This window comes from Notothenia coriiceps, unplaced genomic scaffold (assembly GCF_000735185.1).
Source record: "Notothenia coriiceps isolate Sejong01 unplaced genomic scaffold, NC01 NC01_scaffold00036396, whole genome shotgun sequence".
NCBI lineage: Eukaryota > Metazoa > Chordata > Actinopteri > Perciformes > Nototheniidae > Notothenia > Notothenia coriiceps.
In genome coordinates, this window is record NW_011369097.1 from 73772 (window position 1) to 98219 (window position 24448).

The following is a 24448-nucleotide window of genomic DNA, read 5'->3' on the forward strand; positions in this document are numbered from 1 at the left end:
AATAGACCCTCCAGAAAAACGCGATTCTGCGATCGCAGAATTTACCGCATAATCAGCAAAATGTCGCAGATTTTTAAAAGGCCGCATATTTATCAAAAGGCTGCATAATCCCTGCATTTTTCCACACAAAGTTGAGGGAAAAAAAAGTTAACTCGTCTTGACGTGAAGTAGTGATGATGATGACGCGACGTCATCAGCTAGCGCATCAGGGAAGGTAAACAACACCGTAGAGTGAACGTGTGGAACTCACACGAGAGAGAAAACACCAAGATGAAAAAATCTAATCCATCTCATTTACCGACGAACATTTCTACTAAAGACCGGGCAAAAAGTGGGGGGAAACAATTCTGCACCCCGTGCAACTGTCTGTTGGAGCATAAGAGAAAATCGACGGGGACGACCCACTTTGATTCATTCAAACATTCGAAAATGCTTTCTGCTGCTGCGGACAAGAAAGCCAAACAACTCACGTTCACCGAGGCATCAACCTCCAAAACCCTTTCGAGGGCTACAAGAAACGAAGTGAGTAGCCTAAAAGATTGAAGCTGGTCAGATAACGAACGAGTAAATGAAAACGGAATGAGGTGGAGAAGTGTGTGTGTGTGTGTGTGTGTGTGTGTGTGTGTGTGTGTGTGTGTGTGTGTGTGTGTGTGTGTGTGTGTGTGTGTGTGTGTGTGTGTGTGTGTGTGTGTGTGTGTGTGTGTGTGTGTGTGTGTGTGTGTGTGTGTGTGTGTGTGAGATTAAAAAAGCCCAATTGCTTTTACAATAAATAAACATTGTATGTGTTTAATTGAATAGTAAAGGGGTTTAACGTTAGTGGCAGGTTGTGTGTGAGAGAGAATAAATAAGACAGCCCAATATTAAAAAAATTGTTATTCTTTTTCCCCGCATATTTCGCAACTTTCCGCATATTTCGCAACTTCCCGCAATTTCACCGCATAAAATCACATAAAAACCCCGCATGTTTAATCGCATAATCAAGGATTTTAGCCCGCATAATCAAGGAATTTAGCCCGCATAATAAAGGATTTTTGCCCGCGTTTTTCTGGAGGGTCTATATAGTAACTCAACGAAAGAGTAATGTCAAATGACAGTACAATTGACCAATCATATCTTCCCTCTAAATGGGTGGGCTTTATTATCGCGGACTTCGTGACAAGTTCCGCCCGCTGTGAAGCTTTTCTCCGTCAAGTTGTTTCCATAGCAACAACAACTTCCTGTCAACAGCGTAAACTCGCCTTAAAAAAAAAAGCATGTCCATACAAAATAGGGAGCCAAGCCAAATCATACTTAAGACATATACAACTGCAACGCAAGTAACAAACACAATATTCTTTTCAATTTCAAAGAACACAAATTGGGTTATTTACAGGTGTTGTTTTGATATTCCGCTGAAGTATACGTTGTGACGTAATAGGGACGAGGGCCTTGGTATAAAAGTCACGGCTCGCCACTGCCATTGACCAACATGGGGAAAGAGACGTCTGTAAATCGGTGGATATCTTTTTAACTAAATAAACTACCCAGTATGAACTATTTTATAGCCCTTATTAGAATCATTCGGTCCTTAAAGTTGTAAAATGCACTAAAAGCCGAATCTAGATTTATTTTCTCTCTCCATTCATCCTACTTAGCCGAGAGTGGGAGCTCGGGGGCGGGGCTTAAGGGGCGCATGCTCTGTGACTGCACATATGGGTTCTTCTGCTCCGACAGCCAGGCATAACGGGTAATCTGTGACGTTTCGCTCTCTCAAAAGTTGGGCCATTTTGTCTTCCTGCGCCAATTAGCAGCTCTCATAGGAAAGAACGAGACTCTGCCTCCCACGCTGAATTCAGTTCTTATTATACATCCATGAAATCAAGCCGCTGACATCTCTTCTTCGGCTTTGGGTTTACTGGCAGGCCGCAAACAACTTCACGGCGTATACTGCCACCCGAAGTCCCCGGCCGGAAGTCCCCGGAGTTGGGGACTGGCTTCAGTAGAAGCTGCTGGGACTCCCAGCGAATCAGAAATTGGAACTTTTTTCTCCCAAGGAAAGTACCTGTACTCTCTAGCAGGGACTGAAAAGGGGGGAAAAGTTCTCATGAACTAAGTTCTCTTTTTGGTGTGAACGCAAAATCTCAGGAACTATCGGAACTAAAAGGGAAAAGTACGGGGAAAAGTACTCCGGTGTGAAAGCGCCTTTTGATTCATCAGGAAGTGGGGAAAGGATTGATGAGGCTTTTTGGGACCTAAACCACAGCAGTGGCCCTCTCCCGCTTAATGACCTTACCATCGGCCACTTTGTCCTCAGTTTATGTTCTGGAAACCTGATCCCTCTCAGTGCCTCCTCTCCCCATTTCCTTGCCCTCTAACCAAAAGACTAATCCTAGTCCAAAGACAAACATGTCAAAGATGATGTTTAAAATGACAAACCATAAAATCCAAAAGTTTCTGCAAATGTGTTTGATGGAAAATATCTCTGACACTCTGGGCATCAAAGGTCTAATCATCAAACTGCAGTTCGGCTAGTTTGAGTCTATTTTCCTCCAAGCCAAAGTTTGAAAATGAAACCATGTCAACTGTCAGTGTAAAGATAATTTATTATGACAATTAAGATTATGAACTTTATGACTGTCAGGTCTGACACTAATCAAGGTTTAAAGCTTTAAATGTTAAAAAGGTTTATATTTAACATACGTTTGTTTCTTTGATGCAATGTGACTGTAAAAGTTATGAAGTTTCAAAGTTGGTCCTAATTATTCATATTCTTTCACATGAAGCGGTCCTAGATTAGGAAAAAGTTTGATTAGCGTTTGATAGGTAAGGGAGGTTGAAAAGAAGGAAATGGGAGGCAAGGATAGAAGCTGGAAACATTTAACCAACTTTTAGATTTAAATATTTGACCTCCAGGGACGGACATCTGATTTATCTCTACAGGCAGATACACAGCCTTTAAAGTAGAAGCGTTCTTGAGAAGGCACAATACTCTCTCAGTCTGACAGCAGGGGACTCTCCCTCCACCTTGTTGTTGAAACGGCTCCTTATACCTTTTAGAGCAGCTAGCTAACCAGATGCTAACAACAACAACACAAGTAACCGGTGCGCTCTCTCTCTCTCTCTCTCTCTCTCTCTCTCTCGCGCTCTTGCCACGCATACACACACCCTCCCGAGCTTCAATGACACACAGAGACCCATCAAGGGCTTTGATGTAAAAAATCCTCCCGATGGCCAGTACGGGCTTGCCAGTGGCAATGTCTCAAGATTTAGCAAAATATACCTTTTTGAACATACAGTAACACAAATACTACAAATCCACATAACAAACAATCAAAAAGGGTCGCCACTTATTATTATTTATAAAAAATATATATATTTTTTTTTTTATTGTTGGTACCTGGCTGGCGCCCCCTAGCAGCGGCGCGCATATTTCAGCAGCCGCGCAGCGCCGCCACTATTTGTACTTAGGGGAAACACTGGTATGTCACTAGCACATGTGAAGGCTCTAAAACAGCTGGTGTGTGTGTGTGTGTGTGTGTGTGTGTGTGTGTGTGTGTGTGTGTGTGTGTGTGTGTGTGTGTGTGTGGCTCTGAGACGTGGCAGAATGAGGCCTGGCCAACCGGCAGATCTTTTCCATATGTTTCCTGGAGAAAGAGCGAGAGGCTCCCCTCGACCCCACCCACTGCACAAATCTTCATTTAGAAAGACAAAACAGTCGAGAAGCAAACCATCAACAGTTCTACACCGTTTGTACTGTGCTGCAGCTCGGCCTGGATTCCTGTGGACTGTAGATATCAGTTCCAGGTAGAGGTGTATCTGAGAAAGGCATTTGGCAGGTGTTGTGTTTCTGGGAATCAGCAGGGAGCTGGCCGCTGTTTGACAGGGGCCTCCCAGTGAGACGCAGAGGGTAAAGAAAACACTCCCCATCACGTTTTCACATTATGTGTGTCTGTGTGTGTGTATAAATTGACGACTGGTAAGTGTTTGCACATGGCTGTTGTGCCCTCGCTATAAGTGACAATCGCTGCTGTTAGCTAGCTAGTAAACTAGCAATGGTGTTGTTCACAGTATCAAATCATTACAGACTGCCTTGTTTTCAAAACCACCATAGTAATTAGTGAAAACAAACCACATGTATACCTTTTGTCTCTTTTGTGCTGTGTTTACCAGAGCAACAGCAATGATGGCTGGTCGTGTAACTTCCGTTACCAAGCAAAGATGTCGGTTATTGAGTGTAAAAAGTATAGTATCAGCATTCCACACTCAACTTTTTGACCGTTACGAGTGGTTTCAGTCTGTTTCTGCTTATTGTTTTGTATTATCACCTATAACATTACTTTTCAGTTAACATCAATACAAATCAAGCAAAATCTCTGCTAAGATCGGCTTTATATTATTGATTATTAAACAAAAAGCCACAAAGAAATAAAGATTAACCAACATTATCCTTAGAATTTATCAAAACGAAACCTACAGTACTTTTGCATCTGTATATTTGCAGCAGCCTATACCTTTTCATGAAGTAGATAAATATAATGTTCAGTGCATTCTAAAGAAAATAAATACATTTTTATCAAAATCTCTCATGTGGTTGAAGTAAGTCCTGTGTGCCAACAACTTTATTAAGGAAAACGTTTGAAATTAAGTGACCCCGGTTACATGAAGAATGGGGCTTTCTGCAGTTTGGGAAACATTCACTTTTAACACATCATTGATAGCAACACCTTTTCCTGTGTCTTTCCAATCTAATGGAAAAACTTCTACGCAGTGTCTTGTGGGGTCAACAGGTTTTACAAAGATTAATCCTCATTCCGTGGCAATGCAGGTCTCTAATATAAAATACTACAGTAAGCTCAAGGCTTCTGTCAACCTTAAAAAAATGAACATGTACATTTGTTTATGTTCTAGTTGAGATCCCAACATTTCCTCAGATCCCAAATCTGATCCCAAGGCTTTGTACAAGACATTTTCAAAACTTTTTGGCATGAATAGTCTCTATAAGTACTTGTTGTGGCATTTATAGTGCTTCATGTTTTCTTTATTTTCTGAATGTCTGGATTCAGAGTTCATTGTCTTAGAAATAGTGGTATATAAGTAGGGATGGGTATCGTTAGGATTTTGTCGATACCGGTACCGGTACTGCTTATCGGTATTTTTCGATACTCTTATCAATACTTTTCAATAATTTGGTGCTCAAAATTATAGACATGAATACAAGATGTGAAGATTAAACAGTAATTGTATTGTAATTTTCTTGCAGAAATAACTGTATAACTTATACATTAGCCTCTCAGAAGCAGACACAAATAAATAAAATACCTTAAAGGGGCCTGGCTCGCCCTATCATGCTTTTTGGGGTTTTCCCTCAGACAGAGGATGTAAAGAGTAAATCATTTACATCTTCATCCAACATTTCAAACTGACAAACTAGCTCGATCCTTAAAGAGCCTGTGACACGAGTTTCCCCCATCATCCAAACCCATCAATTTGAGTAAATATTGTCCCCTTGAAAACCGTTACTGAACTGATTTTGGATATTTGTACTTTGATAACCTTTAATCTGCCCTTCAATGTTGACCATATTCTGGATCTTCTCTGGGATTCTTCAAATCCTGCCAAATTATGTGTGACGTCATTGCGGGCCAAGCGCTCCAGCTGCACCGTTCAGGATCCCAGCATCTGCATGTAAACTCATGATGGCGCGCACAGCAGCAAGCGATGACAGCGATGACAGTTTAATTTTGAACGTGTCTGAGAGCTCATATGAAGCTGAAGGATCGGTTTATGTTTTATCTGTTAGAAGTTTAGGAATTAGGTGCGTCAATATGGGCGATAATACGGTCATGTAGCCAGTGGTAGAATGGGACTAAAAATCATCCCAGGACTCTCGACCGGCCCACTTAGGTACCGCTAGGAAGTTGTCAACGGTGGGAGTGGGGGATGTGCTAGTGACTTATCCGACCGGCCCACTTCGTTTCCTGCCCATCGGGATTCGTCCCGATGGCCATTCCGCCACTGCACCCAGCCCAGCCCACGTAAACTGTCAACGGGGGGAGCCTCGCTGCGGGGAAACGATGGACCTAGTGTCCCGATCGGAGTGGGAATAATAATAATAATCATAATCCGTGCATTTTATCCATTAATTTCCCCAACATTGTGGTAAAAAAANAAAAGTACAAGGGTTGAGAAGTAGTTATTTAATTTAATCTGGCTTCGTATGATTAAAAGCAACACGATCATCGACCCGACGCCGTTGGGGAGAAAATCAGCGACTTAAATGGTGACGTCATGACGCAGCAGCGGCATCACCAGTCGGGCTCTGGGCGGCGTGAACAAAACGGGGGCTGAAAATAAAAACCGGTTCCGAACCAGAAAAGCTCTACCACGGAGCTAGAACGGGAACTGCGTTGATGGGAAAGGTGCATCAGACAGTCATGCATTGAAACGAAAGGCCAACTTCATCACTAAGGGCCCTTCAAACCCCCTTCATCACTCCTTTCAACTACTCCCATCAGACAACCGCTTTAGAACACCCAGGAAAATAACTAACAAAAACTCTTTCATTCCCACTCCACTTCAAACAAGGCCAAATAGACTTTTACTACTTTTTAATTCAGCTTTGAATCTCTGCTTTTATTTATTTTAGGGGCCATTTTGTTGTCATTGTAATATAAAGTGGTTCCTTTATGGGTATTTTGACTCTGATATAACTCCTAAGTTAGGAACATTTGTATTATGTGATATAATAACATTTTCTGAATCTTTAATCTTCCACCCAAGCATTTGTCACGGTTTGTGAAACAAGCAGGACCCAAATGCAGATTTAAACTGAAACTTCCTTTATTTCAAGGCTATGAGATATATGTACAATGACAAAAACAGAACACTCACCGCAGAACTAGTCAGGGACAAAGACGAACCGACCAAGACAGACAGACAACCCAGAACTTAAATACACACAAGACTCAATCACACAAGAAGACACAGGTGAGGAGGGAGGAGAAAACACAGGGACCCAGGTGAACATAATCAGACAATTAGACACACCAGGGAAACTAATGACAAGACAATAACCCAAAGGGAAACATGACATGGAAAACAGCAAAAACACCCAAACCTACAAAACTATAAACGTGGCATAACATGAGAATCGTGACAGCATTTTACTTTGATCATTTTGAAAATTGGGATGATGTGTTTCGCCAAAAACTCTAAGTCTGCAGTGAGTCTTTCAACTCTTGCTGATATAGTGTTCTCTCTTTGCTTTTGTTCATCTGTTTTGTCTTTTTTTTATTTCAGTCAATTTTGATTTATATCACCTTAGTTTAGCTTTTCCTTTATGGGAGTTTTTGCGCAAGTACTTTTTGGCTGTTGATCTATTTTTCCTGTTCTAGGTTCATATTCTTTTTTTACTTCTTGTGAGATTTTTCTGAGATTATTTTCCCCCTACATTGCTGTTTTTCAGAGCAATGTTGGTGAAGTGTTAGAGGATGTTATTCGTGTCGATGAAGGATGCCCGCTCTCCTGAAGAAATTGTCAGACTAGATCTCTGAGGAGTGAAATATTAAAGCACCATATGGCTGTTAGTAAAACTGCTTACAGTGGAGAACTTAGAAGATATGGGCATGGTCACTTAATACAATCAAAGGGATTGATGTATCAGTAATGTCTTGTATAACTGAGTTACGAGTGAGGGAAAAGTCAATGCTGGAGTATGTGTGAAATGGCAGTGAAAAGTATGAATATTCATTCACTGTTGCATTATTTATACACCAACTGCTACATCCTAACTCCTCCATTTATTGCTTTATTGTCTCAGTGATTGCCATTTCCTGCCACTTGTTGTTGATTGGTCTATTGTTGGGTGTTATATTATCCCTTCCAATATTGGTTTAAGAATATGTGAAACCATTTAAGGCAAATACGTGAGAAAAATTTGATATAAATATTAACAATTATAAAATCTATGTTGTTATTTGCTGTTATTGATGAGGAATCTACCTTCTGGGTCAGTAATGTTTGATGAGTTAATGGGACCTTCTTGTGAATTAGTATGGAAAGTCCTATTTGCAATATTTGCAGTGAGCAAAGACAATTGACTGAATACTGATGACTGTAATGTTGAAGCTTATGAATTTAGGTTAGGGAAGGATTGAAGTTTTTTCAGATAATGCGTCCTTGTAAAGCACAAGGACCGAGTGTGGGTGAATTAAAATGTGCTTGTGTGTTGCTTCAGTTTCTAGTTTCAATTAAGTTAAAATTATTAATACAAACAATTGAAAAACAAAACAAATACCTACTGTCTTATGATGTTCTTATGTTAAGATGATGCCAACCACTGCCATGTACATTTGTTGGTGCTGAGAATGTAAAAGTAGCATTTAAATCCCTGATGCTGTCCCGCAGTTTAATTGATCTAGATAGTAACTTTGATCCCAGCCAAAATATACAAATTATTGAGAAAAAAATGTGATGTGATATTGGTAGATATTGGATGGGCCCCATTATGGGGGGGAAAGTGCTGGCCTCACAAGTAGAGAACACAAGTATGTGTGTCTGTGGTACTTCAAATAAAGTACACTTTGATTTGAGCATGCTGTCAACATGTCCCTCATTTACACGCTCAAAATATATATATAATAAAATATTTCACTTTTTCCAAAAATGTTCGTCCAAAACCTGCTGGTATCCAAATAAAAAAAAAAATCTGTAGATCTGTATTATAAATGCACAGATCTACAGACATGAGGTACCAGTTGTTGCTTTTGCTGCATCTGTGATAATGTAAAATTATAAAGCCTTGTTTCAGTATTTATAATTTTCTTTGTTAACATTAAATCACATAACTGCGGGAAGATAGAATGTACTTCTCGTGTTGGAATTCAATTTCGTATTGTTCATTAAAATGAAATCGACCAAAGACCATTAGACAGTCCCTTGTAACAAGATTAAAGAGTAAGCAACCATTGATTTACCAAAGGTTAAGAGAACGTTTTTTGACGCAATGACCTTATACAATGATAAGATATAATGATGAGTTTGCAACCCATGCCTTAATCTAATCAGTATGTCATTGCTTCAAACTTGTCAAATGCTTTGTGAATTACATTTGTTGTACTCTTATAGTCCTTTTCCACAACACAACACAACCTGGTAAATTGAGATATATGTTCTGAATACTTTGTCAGAGAGTTTTTGCTTTTACCATATTCTAGGTATCAGTGACATTACACTCAACCTGCTTAATGGCTCCATAATTGAACATGGAATTATTTGATGGTGTATAGAAATGCCATATTTTGCAGTGGCTGTTGTCTATCACATGGCTACTGCAAGCTTCAAAATCAGTTAAGAGGGTGAGAGACCTTTGCTCTTTTTGTTCACCCATGTCACAAACCCATCAGATTTGACCGGAAAAAAATGAGGCAGAACCCATCCTTCGTTCTTAAAAGCATTGGGAGTTATCACTTGGATGCCTCTCATCCCTCATCTTACAGGGAGAAAAACATGCATCACAACAATGCCCTGTGCATGTTACTTGAAATGAACAGGCACACAACGACGAGGAGCAACTCTTTGTCCGTTATGCCGTCAAAAGGGTCTAGGCGTTGGCATTACAAAGGGATAATGATGTCACCATTATGGCTCTTCCTGCTCTATTTACATATTCCTTGCATTTAATCAAAACTGTATCTTATTCTGAGCTGATATTGTTATTGGAATATCTTCCTTTTTATGTAGAAAAACAGTGATCCAACTGCAGGAGCCATTTAACTGTGATGAGCTATTTTTCTATAACCGTTTCGAACACAAGAACGCTATTAGCCACTGCGCTAATGTCTGAAAAGCACAACTATTGGCTAGACATAAACCTTTATGTAACAAAGCTTTACAGTTACTGGTCTCAGCCATAATGCTTCATGTCAGTTATTACTGATGATGTTGTAATGATGATGAGAGATTTCTGCCTTCATCTACCTTCAGAAGAATGAATACACTTTTTTCAAACAGTTCTGTTGGCCAGTGCAGTTGCCCAGCAGTACATGGGGGCCTGTAGCATATGTTTGATCTTTGAAGCAAATATAATGTAGGTATCCGCTGATCCAACTTAAAGGGCATTGAAAGGCAATTACATGGCCTCTTAGGGCTGAGTATCCTACACTTTTGAATAGTTGAATGCATTAGATAGCAATGTGGGTTGGTCTATCCACCATTTTTGAATCCAAATCAGGTTTATTGCCAAGTTGGTTTACACATACAAGTAATTCTTTCTATTACCATTCACTTTTTTGGGGATGATTCCGAGACTTCTATCCTCTAGCGCCAACAGCAGGTTGACATTTGTCTTTCAGAGATAGATATTGGACAATTTATCTTGCCATTTGGATATTCAAGGTCTTTGCAAACACTCGTGATCCCCTGATATTTGATCAACCACCTTCATCAAGTCGATGGTTTATTGGTGTACGACACATTCATGAACAGCTGATATTTCAAAATACATAAAGTACATAAAGTACAACCCGTAGCATGAATTGTAAAAGGACTTGAGATGTATTAAGTACATTTCTATAGCTCAATGTTCACATCTTTGCTGACTTGACACTTGCTTTGAAATAATAGAATGAATCTCTTAAGTGGCTTAATGTTTCTGCTTACATTACCCTTTGTTATTTGGCGATAGAATTTGGAAATTACCATGATATTAGTTACTCAATGTTCTGTCCAGCCCTGACTTTAACCTTGACTAATACAGTTTGCAGTGTTAAGAAAATATATGCATCGTTTTCTATTTTAACAATTTTGTTATAAAGAAGACGGCTTTTTCCTGCCATTTTTATACCCCCAGTGAATATAAAACATGTGCTGTCTTAAAATTCCTTGAGCACAGAAACTGGGGGCAGTGAGGGGTAAAAAGCATATATGTGAGAGAGGACTACATTATGAAGGAATGACTCAAGACTTGGTCCTGGCGACCGATTGTGAAGGAAGCCTTGAAAAAATTGCTTAACCACTCATGTTACATTACTGTAGTTCACACATTATTAAATAATATGGTATCTGTGCAACAATGATTAAGTCAATTAAGCATATGTGCTAATGATCAAACACAGCAGAAGTGCGCAGAGCGTGAACATCTCGCATCGAAAGAGTTTCCCGTTCTCTGAATGTTTTCAACCGTGGATCATTGTCCATTAAAACTATTATATTCTCCTTTTAAAAAAAGACACATAGACAGTTCAAAATTAACATCACAAGACAGCGGTCTTGTAAGCCTTGCACTGAATGTGTAGCGAGCTCATCAATGCTTTAAAGATATGTTCTATGTGGAGCTAAGTGCATGATGGGGGCTGTGTATTTCTGGCACATTTTTCTCGTTGAAGTAGAGAACACAGGTCCCGGGACCTCCTACTTCAAGCTCTGGAATGCTTCCCTCTCAACATTATGGGGCTTCCTGACTTAGAAATGAGGCGCTGGGCCCCACATGACCGGAATACTAGTTCCTCCTAATGAGCCTGAGTCCTAGAGTGAGAGACATTTTACACAATGTAGCTCCGAGGCTGCAAAGGCTCTTATAAAAATGCAACAGCCAAGTACTTGTTTAACAGTCAAAAGCGATGAATAATAACAGAAAAACAGGGAAAACACTGACAGCATTCATTTTTTCCCTGAAGTGATTTTATTACAAAGTTCATGAGGACTTACAGTATTACAAGAAAATTTGTCAACATGCGAAAACAGAACGAAGCAGAACACAGGAGTTTAACAAACTGGTAAGATAAGACGATCCACTGTTCACGATAAACATAAAAACTGATTAAGTCCTCAGGAGGTGGGAGCCGGTGAATGACTACAGTGCAGGCATAGAACGGCCACATTCACACTGACTCAGCAAAGGTCAATCAAACCAAGGCAAGATTTGCACATCTCAGGAAAACATGTTACAATTTTTATATGCCATCGGCTTTTCTCAGAACTTTTAGAAAGCTTCACTTGTATGTACATAAAACTGTACAAAAACATGGCATCACAAGCATTTTATCCTATATAAATATACCAACAATTAGGATAACAACTAGATTCTCTTTTGCAAAGACATATTTTCAAGGCAATTGTCTTGTGTGAAAAAAGATGAAATGTTCAGTTAATTTCAGTTCGTTTTGGGAGAGGGCCTTTTGAATATGAACCAGCACTGACATTTCAGAAAGGAAAAAGAAAAAGAGTAAACAGTTTCTACCAATTATCTTTGGAATTCATGCTAAAATCGCTGTCTGTTCAACAGCAGACGCAGGGTGGTGGAGATCTATGTACACTATACCACCAAAAGATGTCATTATTTTTTTCACACAACCAGTTTTTCTAAGAGTCTTTGATCAGTAAGAAAACAAAATTCCATCTTGCCGATTTCAGTTCAGTAATTTCTCCATCTTTCTAAAGAAATGATCACCATACGATACACACCACAGAGAGGCAAAATATACTCAAGTGAACATTAAATCAATGTTAAGTACAAATTAAACATTATTCAGTGTATTTAGGTGCTTCATGATGTCCTCCTACTTTAATCAAGAAGAACTGTCTGTGTTTGCGAGAGAGGGAAACACAGTTCATTCAGCATGAGTTCAAAAGAAAGGTCAAACCTGGTGATATATCGTTCCAGGGGTGAGTAGCAGGAGGTCATTACCGACTCGAGAGAAAGAATCCAACTCATTAAGCCAGGGCTTGTTTTTTATTTTGCTGAGCACCTAAATCAAACTCCCGTCATTCCGTTCAGAGTCACAACCGCTGATTACGACTTATCTGCTAAAAGCCACGCCATTTATTTCATGTATTAGCGATCAAAGAGGCAAATCTGAAGATACCAGATTCCCAAAAGCGATAAGTGTACTTTGGCTGGAATCAGGTTAACCCCCGGAAATAAATCTGGATATGAAGCATAATAGGAATTGATTCAACGCATTCAAATAGACATAGTTGTGATGGAGGCTATGTGACATTGGTTTTATCACTCACAGCTATCTTTCTCACTTATCATCAATTCCAGGTCAGCGATCTTACCCACTGCTTTGAGTTTGTGAAGCGGCTATCCGCAGCTCCGAGAGGGGTGCTGGGGGAAGCCGTGGGGGTTTAATCACAGTGTATCATGGCTGTTGTTTGAATTTTATTTCAGTTGCTAAATGGCTTTGAAAACGGCATAATGTGCTTTCTCCCCCTCAAGGCAGGATAATCGCCCACCTTATTTAATCAGGGCCATGTCCAGTAATTTCCATATGTTTCCAGTTTAATTATTCTAAACGCAGCTTTCAATGGCAGTGTGATGAGGTAAGTGCTGATAAAAATACCCCTTTTAACTGATTGTAGCTCTGCGGGTGGATTTGCATTATCTGGTGGGTGCCTTGTCCTGGGGGTGTGCTCACGCATGCCCTAGCTCAGGACTCATTACTCACCCTAATTAGGAAATGTCCATTCAAGGCTCTTCCACCCTTACTCAGAGACACAATCTCACGATGGAAATACTCTGCAGAGGTGAAAGGTATCTACAAATCTAATCAAATCAATGTTTAAATCAAAGACACCGGCCGGCCCTACAATGCTGTAAGACAGGCTAGTGTTGTCATCATTAACATCCAATTACTGACTAATACACAGTGTCCTTCAGACATATCCTTCAGATTAACTTGGAAAATCTTTGTAGAGATAAATGAAGCCCACGGGCATGCTCTATTTTTTATTCTCTGTTCAATAGCCAGAGGAGGAAAAAATGCCTAATAATTTATTAAGCATGTTGTCCTCAATAGAGGGGAACTCATAATTAACAGGAGTTGAAGTGATTCCAGTTTGACTGTATTCTCTGTTTAAGCTCAACAATATTCTGCATTTGCAATCAAATATTTGTTTCCCTCATTTTAGTAACAATAACTTCAAAGATGTATTTTCATTCAATATCCTTTTATTCCCTCATTTCATTGTGTGCTCTGTATTGTTTCCACCTTTGAAGAAGTACATATCTATTGACAACTGACACTCTAAAAAACAAAGAAAGTATTCTCAACATCAAGCACTCGTGTAGTGATATTAGCTTCCATAAGTGCTCAATGTTTTGCAGTGTTTCTCTAAGCTCAAGTGCCTTTTTATGTGAATACCTCCTTATGCATTCAATAGATCTAGAGAAGTTCTTATGGGTCTTGAGGGGTAAAGGACTATGAGCGTAAAGGAGGGACGGGATTGCGAGAGCTCGTCTGATTGTCACGACAGATATGAGCTTTTCGGACTGAAACATTTTCATCAACAGAGTGCGTCACATGGTTTAATATGAAAAGCCAATCAGAATATGTCCAGTGAGTACTCTGCGGTCATTTTGACTCCGGGGTACTGTGGCCAAGTCAACCGTTTTCATGATGAACGATAGGTCACAGTGCCGAGAGTCAGTTGAACATAATGTCAGTTTAAATGTTGCCACACAGCTTTCTTCACCAGTGGCAGAGCTCTGTAGGGAGCAGAGGTAAAGGCCATTCTACTATGATTAGGGGTCTGAAATGTGTGTGTGTGTGTGTGTGTGTGTGTGTGTGTGTGTGTGTGTGTGTGTGTGTGTGTGTGTGTGTGTGTGTGTGTGTGTGTGTGTGTGTGTGTGTGTGTGTGTGTGTCTGTGTGTGTGTGATTTTGTGGAGCGGATAAATGCCCACCACAATATCGAGCTCCACTTCAGGAGATTGTTTCAATCAAGTTTAAACAGCAGCAGCAAAGAAAAGCTTAAATATGCAAAACATTCTGAGGCAATTTCTTTTTTCAGCGTATGCCAGACAAAAATATATGTAAAACACACCATTGAAATGTATTTACAGCACTGTACATTAATATAGACCGTTTCATTTGATGTTAGTCAAAAGTGTAATGCCTTCTGATAGGGCCTGACTGTCTGTCTATTGAATGATATCTAATAATGGCACAAGAGCACTGACCACAACTTTCAAATTCAAGAGATCACTTCACAGAATGGTACTTGGCTAACTACAACAATAATTAGTTACTACTAAAGTAGCATTTGCCATCTGCACTTCCTTTTGATTTGTTAGAATCAAATCCATCCGGATTTTGTATAAATTAATGAGTGAGTGCATCAATCGACTTTGTGGAATTCTTAATAAATATGCTAATAAATTAATAATATAAGGAGGAACTGACAGAAAACAAGTGTTCATGCCAGTGATTGAATGCGTCACAGCCTATTGTTACCTACAAAACGGGCATTGGCTTTAGCATGTGTACAGCCTGTTTCTCCTTCTGACGTGGGTGTAGCTTTTTCCTCATTTGTGCACCAATCGGATGACGGCATTCCTCACAGGTAAATTTCCCTTTTTGGAGTGTGGGCCGAGGGGGGGGTGGGCGGGAACTCAGAGGCCACGCTCAGGGGCATCTCCTCTAAGGGGCAGTCCTGACTGGCATCGTTACCGCTGTTGGAGTAGGCACTGCGGGAGGGCGGGAGGCGCGACCGGGGCTCCTCCCCCCCCAGCCTTGCGCTCCCGTTGGCTAGGCGTCCCAGGCTCCCCCTCTCCTGGTAAGGCACGAAGGTGGAGAGTTTCGGGGGGTTCCTGGCCTTGCGAACAGGGGAGGGATGCCCAGGCATCCAGCAGGCGTCTGAGTGGCCCAGCTCGCTGCACTCGTTTGTACAGTTTCCGGTCATCGCCACATCAGGGAGCGAGCGGATATCTGTGGGCGGAAGAGAGAAAAACTATAAGAGACAGCTTCACAGTGGTACAAGAAAGTTGTAAAAAGGCATTTGTGAACATAAATGGTGTCATCTGAAACACCCCATGAAGCCCACCATACCCCCTCCTCTGCGTCTTTGCAGCTGTTGCTAAGCAGTCAGCAGCAGTTGCTATGTAGCTGTTGCTATGCACTGTGTAATGAGCACTTCGGTGTGTGTAGTCCACTAGCTGATGTGATGCATTCAGGAGATGGGGTGCTGTGTCTCTGTCATTTAGAAGTGTCCAACAGCAGTTTGTCTGAAATGTTTGGAATATATCACTGCATTGTTAACGAGTTCAATACAGCGAACATTGACTTCTATCACATGATATGTGTGGACTTTAAATGGTGCTCCATATACATTTCCACATAAAAAGACAGCAAGAAAAAGATAACATACCACGGAAATACCAACACACATACTGTAAAGAGGCAGTGTTTGGCTACAATAGCTGGAGGCGAAAGCATTGAATGAGTTATTGATTGACAGTGCTAAAATGAGTTCCCTGCCCTTGATTTCGATCCATTTTTTATTCAACTGCTCCTAATTAAATAAATGGGTCTATGACCTAGTGACCTCATTTAAATGTACAAGCTGTAAAAGCTCCAAAAAAGTTTGCCTCAAACATCACTCCAGAGTATAACACACTTTCTGAACTCACTGTAGAGCTGCCATGAAGAAGAACCCATGTACTTGTTTACCAGAAATGTGCAGCTGGCACCTAATAGACTTGTTAAGCAGCCCACCTGTTGACAAGCTAAACACACAGAGCCCAGATGTAATGGAAATACCGCTCAATTTGTCTTTGTTATGCCGTCAGACTCAGACTAGGACAGCCCAATCGATGTCTCTGAAGAAAAAGAGCAGACAACTAAGATCTGTGAGAGTGCGATGTCACCCTCCATGTAAACTTTTGATTGCCGTGATAAATGCATTACTGTAATGCCTTGGCGCTGTCCACACCATGAAAGCACCCGTCCATCACGGGACATCTTGTTTTGTGGATCCAGCACAGTGTGTAAAAGAGAGTCAATGTATATGTGGATAATGTGGAGGGTGCTTCACACAAAGAGAAGATGTTGCTGCATGAGAATGATGCAACCACAAAAGATGAAGTATTAGAGGCAGGAGTGAGGGTTCACAGCTAATAGAGCAAATGCCATCTTCGCAGTGTGCCTTTGAGACGTTCCATCAGTTTTGTACTCATGACCAGTGGCTATAGATAATTATCTCCACAAAATGTCAGACCTCTAAGGCCCGGAAAAAACAGCATCCGGCCCACCGAGGCTTCAATCAATCAGATCCCAGACAGAAACAGCTTTGGTAATGGCAAGGCATGCTTTAATATTTTAAAATGCTTAATGAAAAGTAGTGGAGTGTATTTGTTCTCATTTCGTTTTCCTTATTTGTGTCTAAAGATTCATTTCTCATGGTTAATCCATATACAATTCAATTGTTTATAATGAATGCATAGCGCAATCTATTGTTGCCGTTAATCTCATTGTTCCAATAATCCTAAATTGCTAGATGTTCAGGCTATTTAATACGTTTACTTTACAATTGAGCAATGTTCTGCCTTATCCATGCTTAATTATATTATGGTGCTTAAGTGGCAAATTCTTCTCACAGTTTACAAGGCCAATGTCAATGATTCTTTTTGCAAATGAATGAGCAGCACTATGCCTGATTAAAAAAGAAGAAAACTGAATGTGGTGCTCCAAAAAAAGGACAAGGCGAGAGCGTGCCTGAGTGCATCATGCATGATGATTGGGAGTTTCATTTTTCTGAGCGCAGCTAAGAGCGTTGTCTGTATGCATCACTGCTGCGAAATGGACTCTTGATACAAAAGATGTTCATGGGAAGAGAGTTTGGGGAGAGGGTTGAGGAGTACGCTTCTAAGCACAAGCACAGTCGTGTAGGCATCTACTCCGAAAGGATTTCACACTTGATTAAAACCTCTCCACAGCTTCCAGGAGGTTTATGCCACACCAAGCGGCCTTGTGTATAAAAGTCTGCAGAGCTGCACAACCGAAAAATCTGTTTGTGGAGCGAAAAAAGGTATATTTACACCGGTCTTCTAAAACACCTCCCATTTTACAATGGGCAATGTTTCTTCTTAATGGATTTGACTTTATATTTGCATGTACAAATCCTTAACTTAATCATACATGCACATAGAACTTACATTTTGTCCGATATGTTTCATATTTCATATGTATTATATAATCTCTCTTTTAAATCATTCACGGAAATAAAATTACTGATTGCCACATCTTTACTGATTGTCAGGTTGCTAGGTTCAGAAAATATCATTTGCTCTTAATGATGCTAAAAGAAAACATGTAAGAGGAAAATGATGCCATGCACCGTTGACAGGAATTAAAGCGCATTATGAAGCATGCTCATCATCATCCAGGGCCAGAAAATCAGCAATGACAGCTAAAGCTTGCCAAAGTCTGCCATTTTCTTCCAAGAATGCCAAAGAACACATCGCACGCCATCGACAGAGAACACAGATGCTCTAACGCCAGCTATTTTAGTAGGCCATTACCTTGTCTGTTGGTTTTTCATCAAAATTATATGTGGTTTTATTTATAAAGTATGACATAATTGTCTGTTTTCCATACAAATAGATACAATGGGAGGCCTATATTTAACAGGGAGCTGTGAGGTTGGAGTGACTATGCTTCTGCATGCTGCCACTAGCCTTCCATAATGCGTGTTATTTCCCTTCAAGTATTTCAACATGTAGTAATAATAATAAACCGAGTACAGTACTTATGTGTTATGATGGGGTGTATCATTTGTGAAAGCACATATTTTTACACTTGCTCGTGCTGACCTTTCTCTCGCACTCAAATCTATCTCTACAAAAATCAATACGGATAATTATACTTTTGTGTCTGCCTTCCGCTGTGGCCACACTAGCCATCTGTAAGCGGCTCACAGCGTGGCAGAATTCCATCTGCTCCGCACATCTAAAAACACACTCCCACACTCGACCATTGTCTGAATATTTTAGTGGACGCGATGAAATGAGATGAGTCAACCATTAGGGCGACCGGAGCAGCCAAAGGGGGTGAGAAACTACAAATGTCCCTGCCCACTCAGGCATGTCTCCTTCCGTATGTGTGCTGTACCTCTGAAATAAATTTGCAGTCTAGAACAAACCCCTCTCCAGTCTTGTATGTCATGTATGGACTGTCCATGTACATTGGTGGGCAAAGCACAGCACTGGTATGCCAGTGGCAACAGGCTGACTGGATTTAGAGAGCTTTTGATTTGGTTTTTGAAGAGCGGTGACTCAATGACATTTCTGACTCCCCGCACAGCAGAGTTCCTTTCCTCCAGACTGGGAGATAGATTGCACCTGTAGAGCTCTTTTATATTACGTTAGCCCCATCTGCTTGCTTAAAGCAATAGCATGAACAAAACGAAAGAAAAACAGTCATTTCCACTTCCAACCTTCACTACCACACTCGCAGTTAACCTTAGCAAAAATCTTTCTTAAAAGCACCTTCACTGCAGTAGCATAACATGCACAGTGCAGTTCCAGAGTAAGGGTACACACATAGCTTAGCCCCCCCTCCCTTTCCCTAGGCTGACAGATACATGTGAGGGGTGGGTTTGCATGCGGCTTGCATCAGGGTGCCAGTGGGAGGTGTTGAGTGTCTGAGGCAGGCTTCCACATCGTCTGATCCCCTGCCCACGGGCATGGGGGAAGCTGCCTCTTCCTGAGATTTCACACCGCTCCTCTCTGTTTGATTGCAAATGCTGCCTCTCCCCACCGGCTGCTATCCACCGTGTGCGCCACACCGCTATGATCGATGGCGAACAAATATAAGAGGCCCACAGCTCATGGAGGGATAACGGGGGAAAACAGCTACTATTGTGTGCGCGAGTGTTATTAATGGTATATTTGTGGTCCCTGCAAACAGTTTACAGTGGTAAATGACCAAGATTCAGGGAAGAAAAAATAAGAAATATCCCACATTGGAGCAGACATTAGTGTCTGGTGCGGGCTATCAGTGTAATAACTGGGTGTGAAGGCATTCTGTGCTTGTCATACTTTGTGAAGAAAAACAACAAGATACCAGGGGTTTGTGTTTCTTTAGCTGTGACATGTCAAGTCTTGTTATTCAAGTGTTCACAACAGTTTTTCGCAGTAAGCAGAAGCTACCAAAAAACAGTCTTTTTTAAATGTATTTTTCTCCAGAGGGGAGCATTTTGAACAGGAGGGGAAAGTTGCTACAAGCAAGCAACCATAGTGTTGACGCACACATTTTCCTTGCTCATTGTAATGGAATACAAAAGAACAATGGTGGAACTTGTATCCTCAGACGTGCACTTTTGCAAAAATGTGAATGTGTAGTCTTGAAGGCTTTGTCACCTTGCCTGTACAGAAAGTAAAATTAGGCTAGAGCTAACCATTTAAGTCACAATACTGTGCTGATTTCCTGTAGATAATTGCTGTGCATTCATTTTTTACAGCATGCGGTTTACATACCTGCATTGTTGGAAAAGTTTTATTTTCTAACTATTTTGAAAACAAGCCAATGCATCCCTTTATGCAGCCATGGAGGGCATTCGTTCCATTCTGTTTCGTCTCTAAAGCTCTGTTTGCACTGAAACCTGAGGGGGACCTCTAGTAATTTGTGATAATTGCAGTTGTCGCAAATTACCTCATAATTCACCAAACATGGAGGTCATGGGATAAACGTAGTCCTTTGCTTTCGGCATATGTCATTTGGGATTGATTTTGAGATTTTTCGCTACGTTATTTGTTTTCTGAAAGGGAAAATAAGCACATTTTAGGAAGATCACTCTCAGTGGTGTAAAGTAAATGAGTGCACTCTTAGTTTATTGAGTTCGCTCAAGTACTATACTTAAATCCAATTTTCAGATTACATGAGTATCTCCATTTCCTGCACTCCACTACAATTAAAAGGTAAATCATCAACTTTTTCTCCATTAAATGCATTTAATACCTCAGTTACTTTGCAGTTATGGATTTATGATACAACATATAACCAACACTTACTTAAGATATTAGTTACACTTAGATTTCATTTACAAGATACCCAGCAGCAAATAAAGTAAAAAATCAGTTCCACCTTTTCCAGCTATGATAAACACATTAATACATCAATAATTATAATCAATCGATACAATATATATTATTCTGAAATGTGCTTATCTGCATAGTACTTTAATTTATGTTACTTTAAGTATATTTAGATGTTAATAATGATGTACTTTAACTAAAAACAACAAAAAACAATTTGAATGAAGAACCTTTTAATTGTTACAGACTATTACTACACTGTTATTTCTACTTGTACTTAGCTAGAAGATCTATTTGCTTCTTCCACCTCTGCTAAATATACATCATCTAGATCAGGGGTGTCAAACTTATTGAATGAACTTATTGCACATATTAAACCTGGAACTAACAAAGCTTAATTTATTGCCTCTAAAAACAACATTAAATAATCAGTTGCATTTGTTTCTTATGGCTCTATCTGCAGCTCATTTCTTATGATTACATTTTTCCACAGGCCAACAACAGCTTCAAAAAAACTATTTCCCTCAAAGAAAAAAACAAACATGCCCTGTTGTCTCAAGAAAAAAAGTGCAAAAGGAAACATCCATGTAAACTCAGTTTGCTGCTCTGTGATGCTAGTTCAAGCAGATACTTGGCATCTCATCTTGGGTGCAAGTTCATCAACGTTTGGGGTCAGGCTCTGAACTGAGGAGACCCTCAGGATGGAGTGACGGTGTGCGTGCAATATACCGGCAGAGATCTAATAGGAATTAAAAATTATCCTGCGGGCCGAAATTAAATTCACCACGGGCCGGATTTGGCCCCCGGGCCTTGAGCTTGAATGTGATCTAGATCCATTCCAAAAGGCTGCTTTTTATTTTAATAAATGTTATGCTAATGTTATATAAACATAAATAGGCCCATTTAATATAATAAACCTTATAATTATAAAATAAATTATATATAGTTTAATAATGTGTATATAAGTGTTTGTTACGCCAAGCTTTGACATCATATTTAGGGTATATTATCAATCATTTTGAGTAAAATATAGAATTATTTTTCAGTGTAAATTCACAAAACACACACGTGGAGTGTTATAACTTCATGAGGTCTGCTGGTAGTACTAGTCCCATGTGAAAATGACTTATGCTTAAATGGTTAATCAATCATTGGTCAAATTGCCCACAGAAGGTAAAGCCAAGATGAGAATCGGTATTGAAGTTTGAGGCACATTTCCCCCATTCCGGGTAAGGTAGGCGAGCCTCTTGCTGACAGAGTGTGATGAGTGGACGTGTTGTCCAGAGGCACGTCAGCAGAAGCCCTCAATGGTTCAGTGGGCGATGGTGCACTTCCTGTCAGCCCACTCACCATCCACCATTTTGTTCCTTTATTTTAAGACTTCCTTTTGTTTCCGCGCATTTGACAAAGCCTTAGCACCTGCTGACAGATCACACCATGCACCGGCTCTTCCAATTGAGAAGTTGATATGCGGTGTGATATGTCAACCAATACCAAGGCTTTTATCAAACTGTGACAAGCGCAAGGCATCACTGAATAGAAGAGATTTCACACATCGGTTTGAGAAGAGGGAGGAAGCGGTTCTAAATGATGATGTAGTTGCTGTTGCAAGTAACATAATCGTTCCTCTGTTGGTGCACAGAGGTGTTAGTGAAATGGTTGCATGGAGAACAGCTTCATGCCCCTGCCCACAACAATATGTTTGGCTTGCTGGCCAATTACAGACTGGAAATTGCATTCTGAACCTTGACAACACTATATTGATCTGCAGCAGCTGCCAATGCAAAATAAAACAGAACAAATTATTCATCAGGGAGATCTGAGATGCAGGTTTATGATTATCATACGGCTCTAGTTTCCAGTTGTATGACCTCTTCGACTGTCGAGCGTGACCAGTTCTGTTAAGAAAAGTTAACAAATAAAAAAGTAGGTCTCCAGAGAATATCTTACAAAACCTACAGCAAATTATGTTTTGACCATAAACCTACGGGTACTCAAGTTTGCATCCAGAAGTAAGGATGCCTACATCGTTTTGCTTAAATGTTTTATCAGTGCAGTCAGCCTGGATAATAAACAGCAGTCCTCTATATGCTGTATTCAATCTCATATTCATGCACAGAGGGCTTCAGGGAGAGCAGAATGTGCATGTTGAGTTTGAAAGGCCTTAGTAAGACTTCAATGCCTACATTTAGACATTTGCATTTGTTCTTTAGGCCAATACAGGTATTTTATTAATGCTGCTCATTAGGGCCCGAGCACGGAGCGCTAGGACCCAACGGCGTCCTAGCACGAAATGCGAGGAACCTATTGTTCTCCGTGGTATTATTAGGGCCCGAGCACGGAGTGCTAGGACCCCAACGGTGTCCTAGCACGAAGTGCGAGGAACCTATTGTTATTGGTGGAATTCTTCTTCTTCTTATTATAGTGCTGGCGTTTCCTGTTTTTGAGGGCTTTAGAACGCTCACAAAGTTGTATAATTTTGCACGGACGCCAGGACCCGTGAAAAATTCAACATTCTGGAGTCAATGGGTTCAAATTGTCCAAGGTGCTCGCTAGCAATCGTAGTGTAACCTATACCCGACTTGAACAGGACTGACCTTAAAAAGGCTTAGTAAGAGGGATTCCTCACTCAAAGCGTTCTTCACGACATTTTACCGTTACTTTCTTGCGTGTAAAAAGTTTTACCCGGCACTGAAAAGACCCCCGCCCCGATATACTTCAGATAATCTTTATAAAGCATTAAGGGGTACTCTTTAGAAATACAGTTTTAAGCACTTCAAGACTTCTTGACTCAATGATGGTGTGGTTATCCGGTGTACTTCGTCAACCCGCCCCCGTGACACCCTTTTAAAATTGCATAAAAAAGGTGTGTAACAGCTATTTCCAGCACCTTGAGTACTGCACCACCATGGGTCACTACAACAAACACCGCACCCCGACGCCCCCCCGTCGCCCGCCCCCGCCCCCCCCGCGCCCCCCTCCGCCCGCGTCAAAAACGCAGGCTGTCGACGTAAAATACCAGATAGCGTTAAATTTCTATTACATACCGTGCGTGGTGTAAGACGCAAAACACGCTGTTGAATTGGGAGTTTTTTTTCCAAGTATCAGTGGATGGCTCTCATTACAACCATCATATCTTCATTTTTTCTTTAAAGCAGTAAAGGACAAGAACTCATATTTACCACCACAAAAACCAGCGGAGGAATATAGGTACTTTAACTTTTACAGAACCACACGAGATAAGAGGTTCTGCCTGACTGGATAGGTGGTTTAGACACTATACATACCTTATGTAAACAACTCTCAAATACTCTAAAATAAGATTCTAGGGGAGAACGTAACAACGACATGCAAACTTAACGTACCGCCGTAAAATGCCAATTTACGAGTAAATAGATGCCGAATTTAACTTACATTATATTGGGTACGTCTACAGACATATGCCAAACCGACCATAGTCACTTTATATTCTGTTTACTTTAAATTCCTTATAATAGTGAACACAACTTTAATGATAGCTTTTTTTATCAATCCGCCTCGAACTCCACCTCATTCTCAATAACAATCTATCCACCTAACACAGTTTAAAGTCCATCACAATGCCTCAAACTCTACTCGTCTAACAACATTTTAATATAATGCTTACCGTGCAAAAG

At 40.5% G+C, this 24448-nt stretch overlaps 2 protein-coding genes across 2 annotated transcripts in view; one reads left to right on the forward strand and one right to left on the reverse strand.

The window, feature by feature from the left end:
* The window catches only part of tmem200b (transmembrane protein 200B), a 461151-nt gene that overhangs the window by 6864 nt on the left and 429839 nt on the right, over positions 1-24448 (forward strand). The gene's annotated exons all lie outside the window — the stretch shown is intronic.
* The window catches only part of pcdh1a (protocadherin 1a), a 148969-nt gene continuing 139277 nt past the window's right edge, over positions 14757-24448 (reverse strand). Inside the window, exon 5 of the mRNA XM_010792265.1 lies at positions 14757-15687. Coding sequence (XP_010790567.1) covers positions 15317-15687 — 371 coding nt within the window. The 3' untranslated portion in view covers positions 14757-15316. The remainder of the gene's footprint in view (positions 15688-24448) is intronic.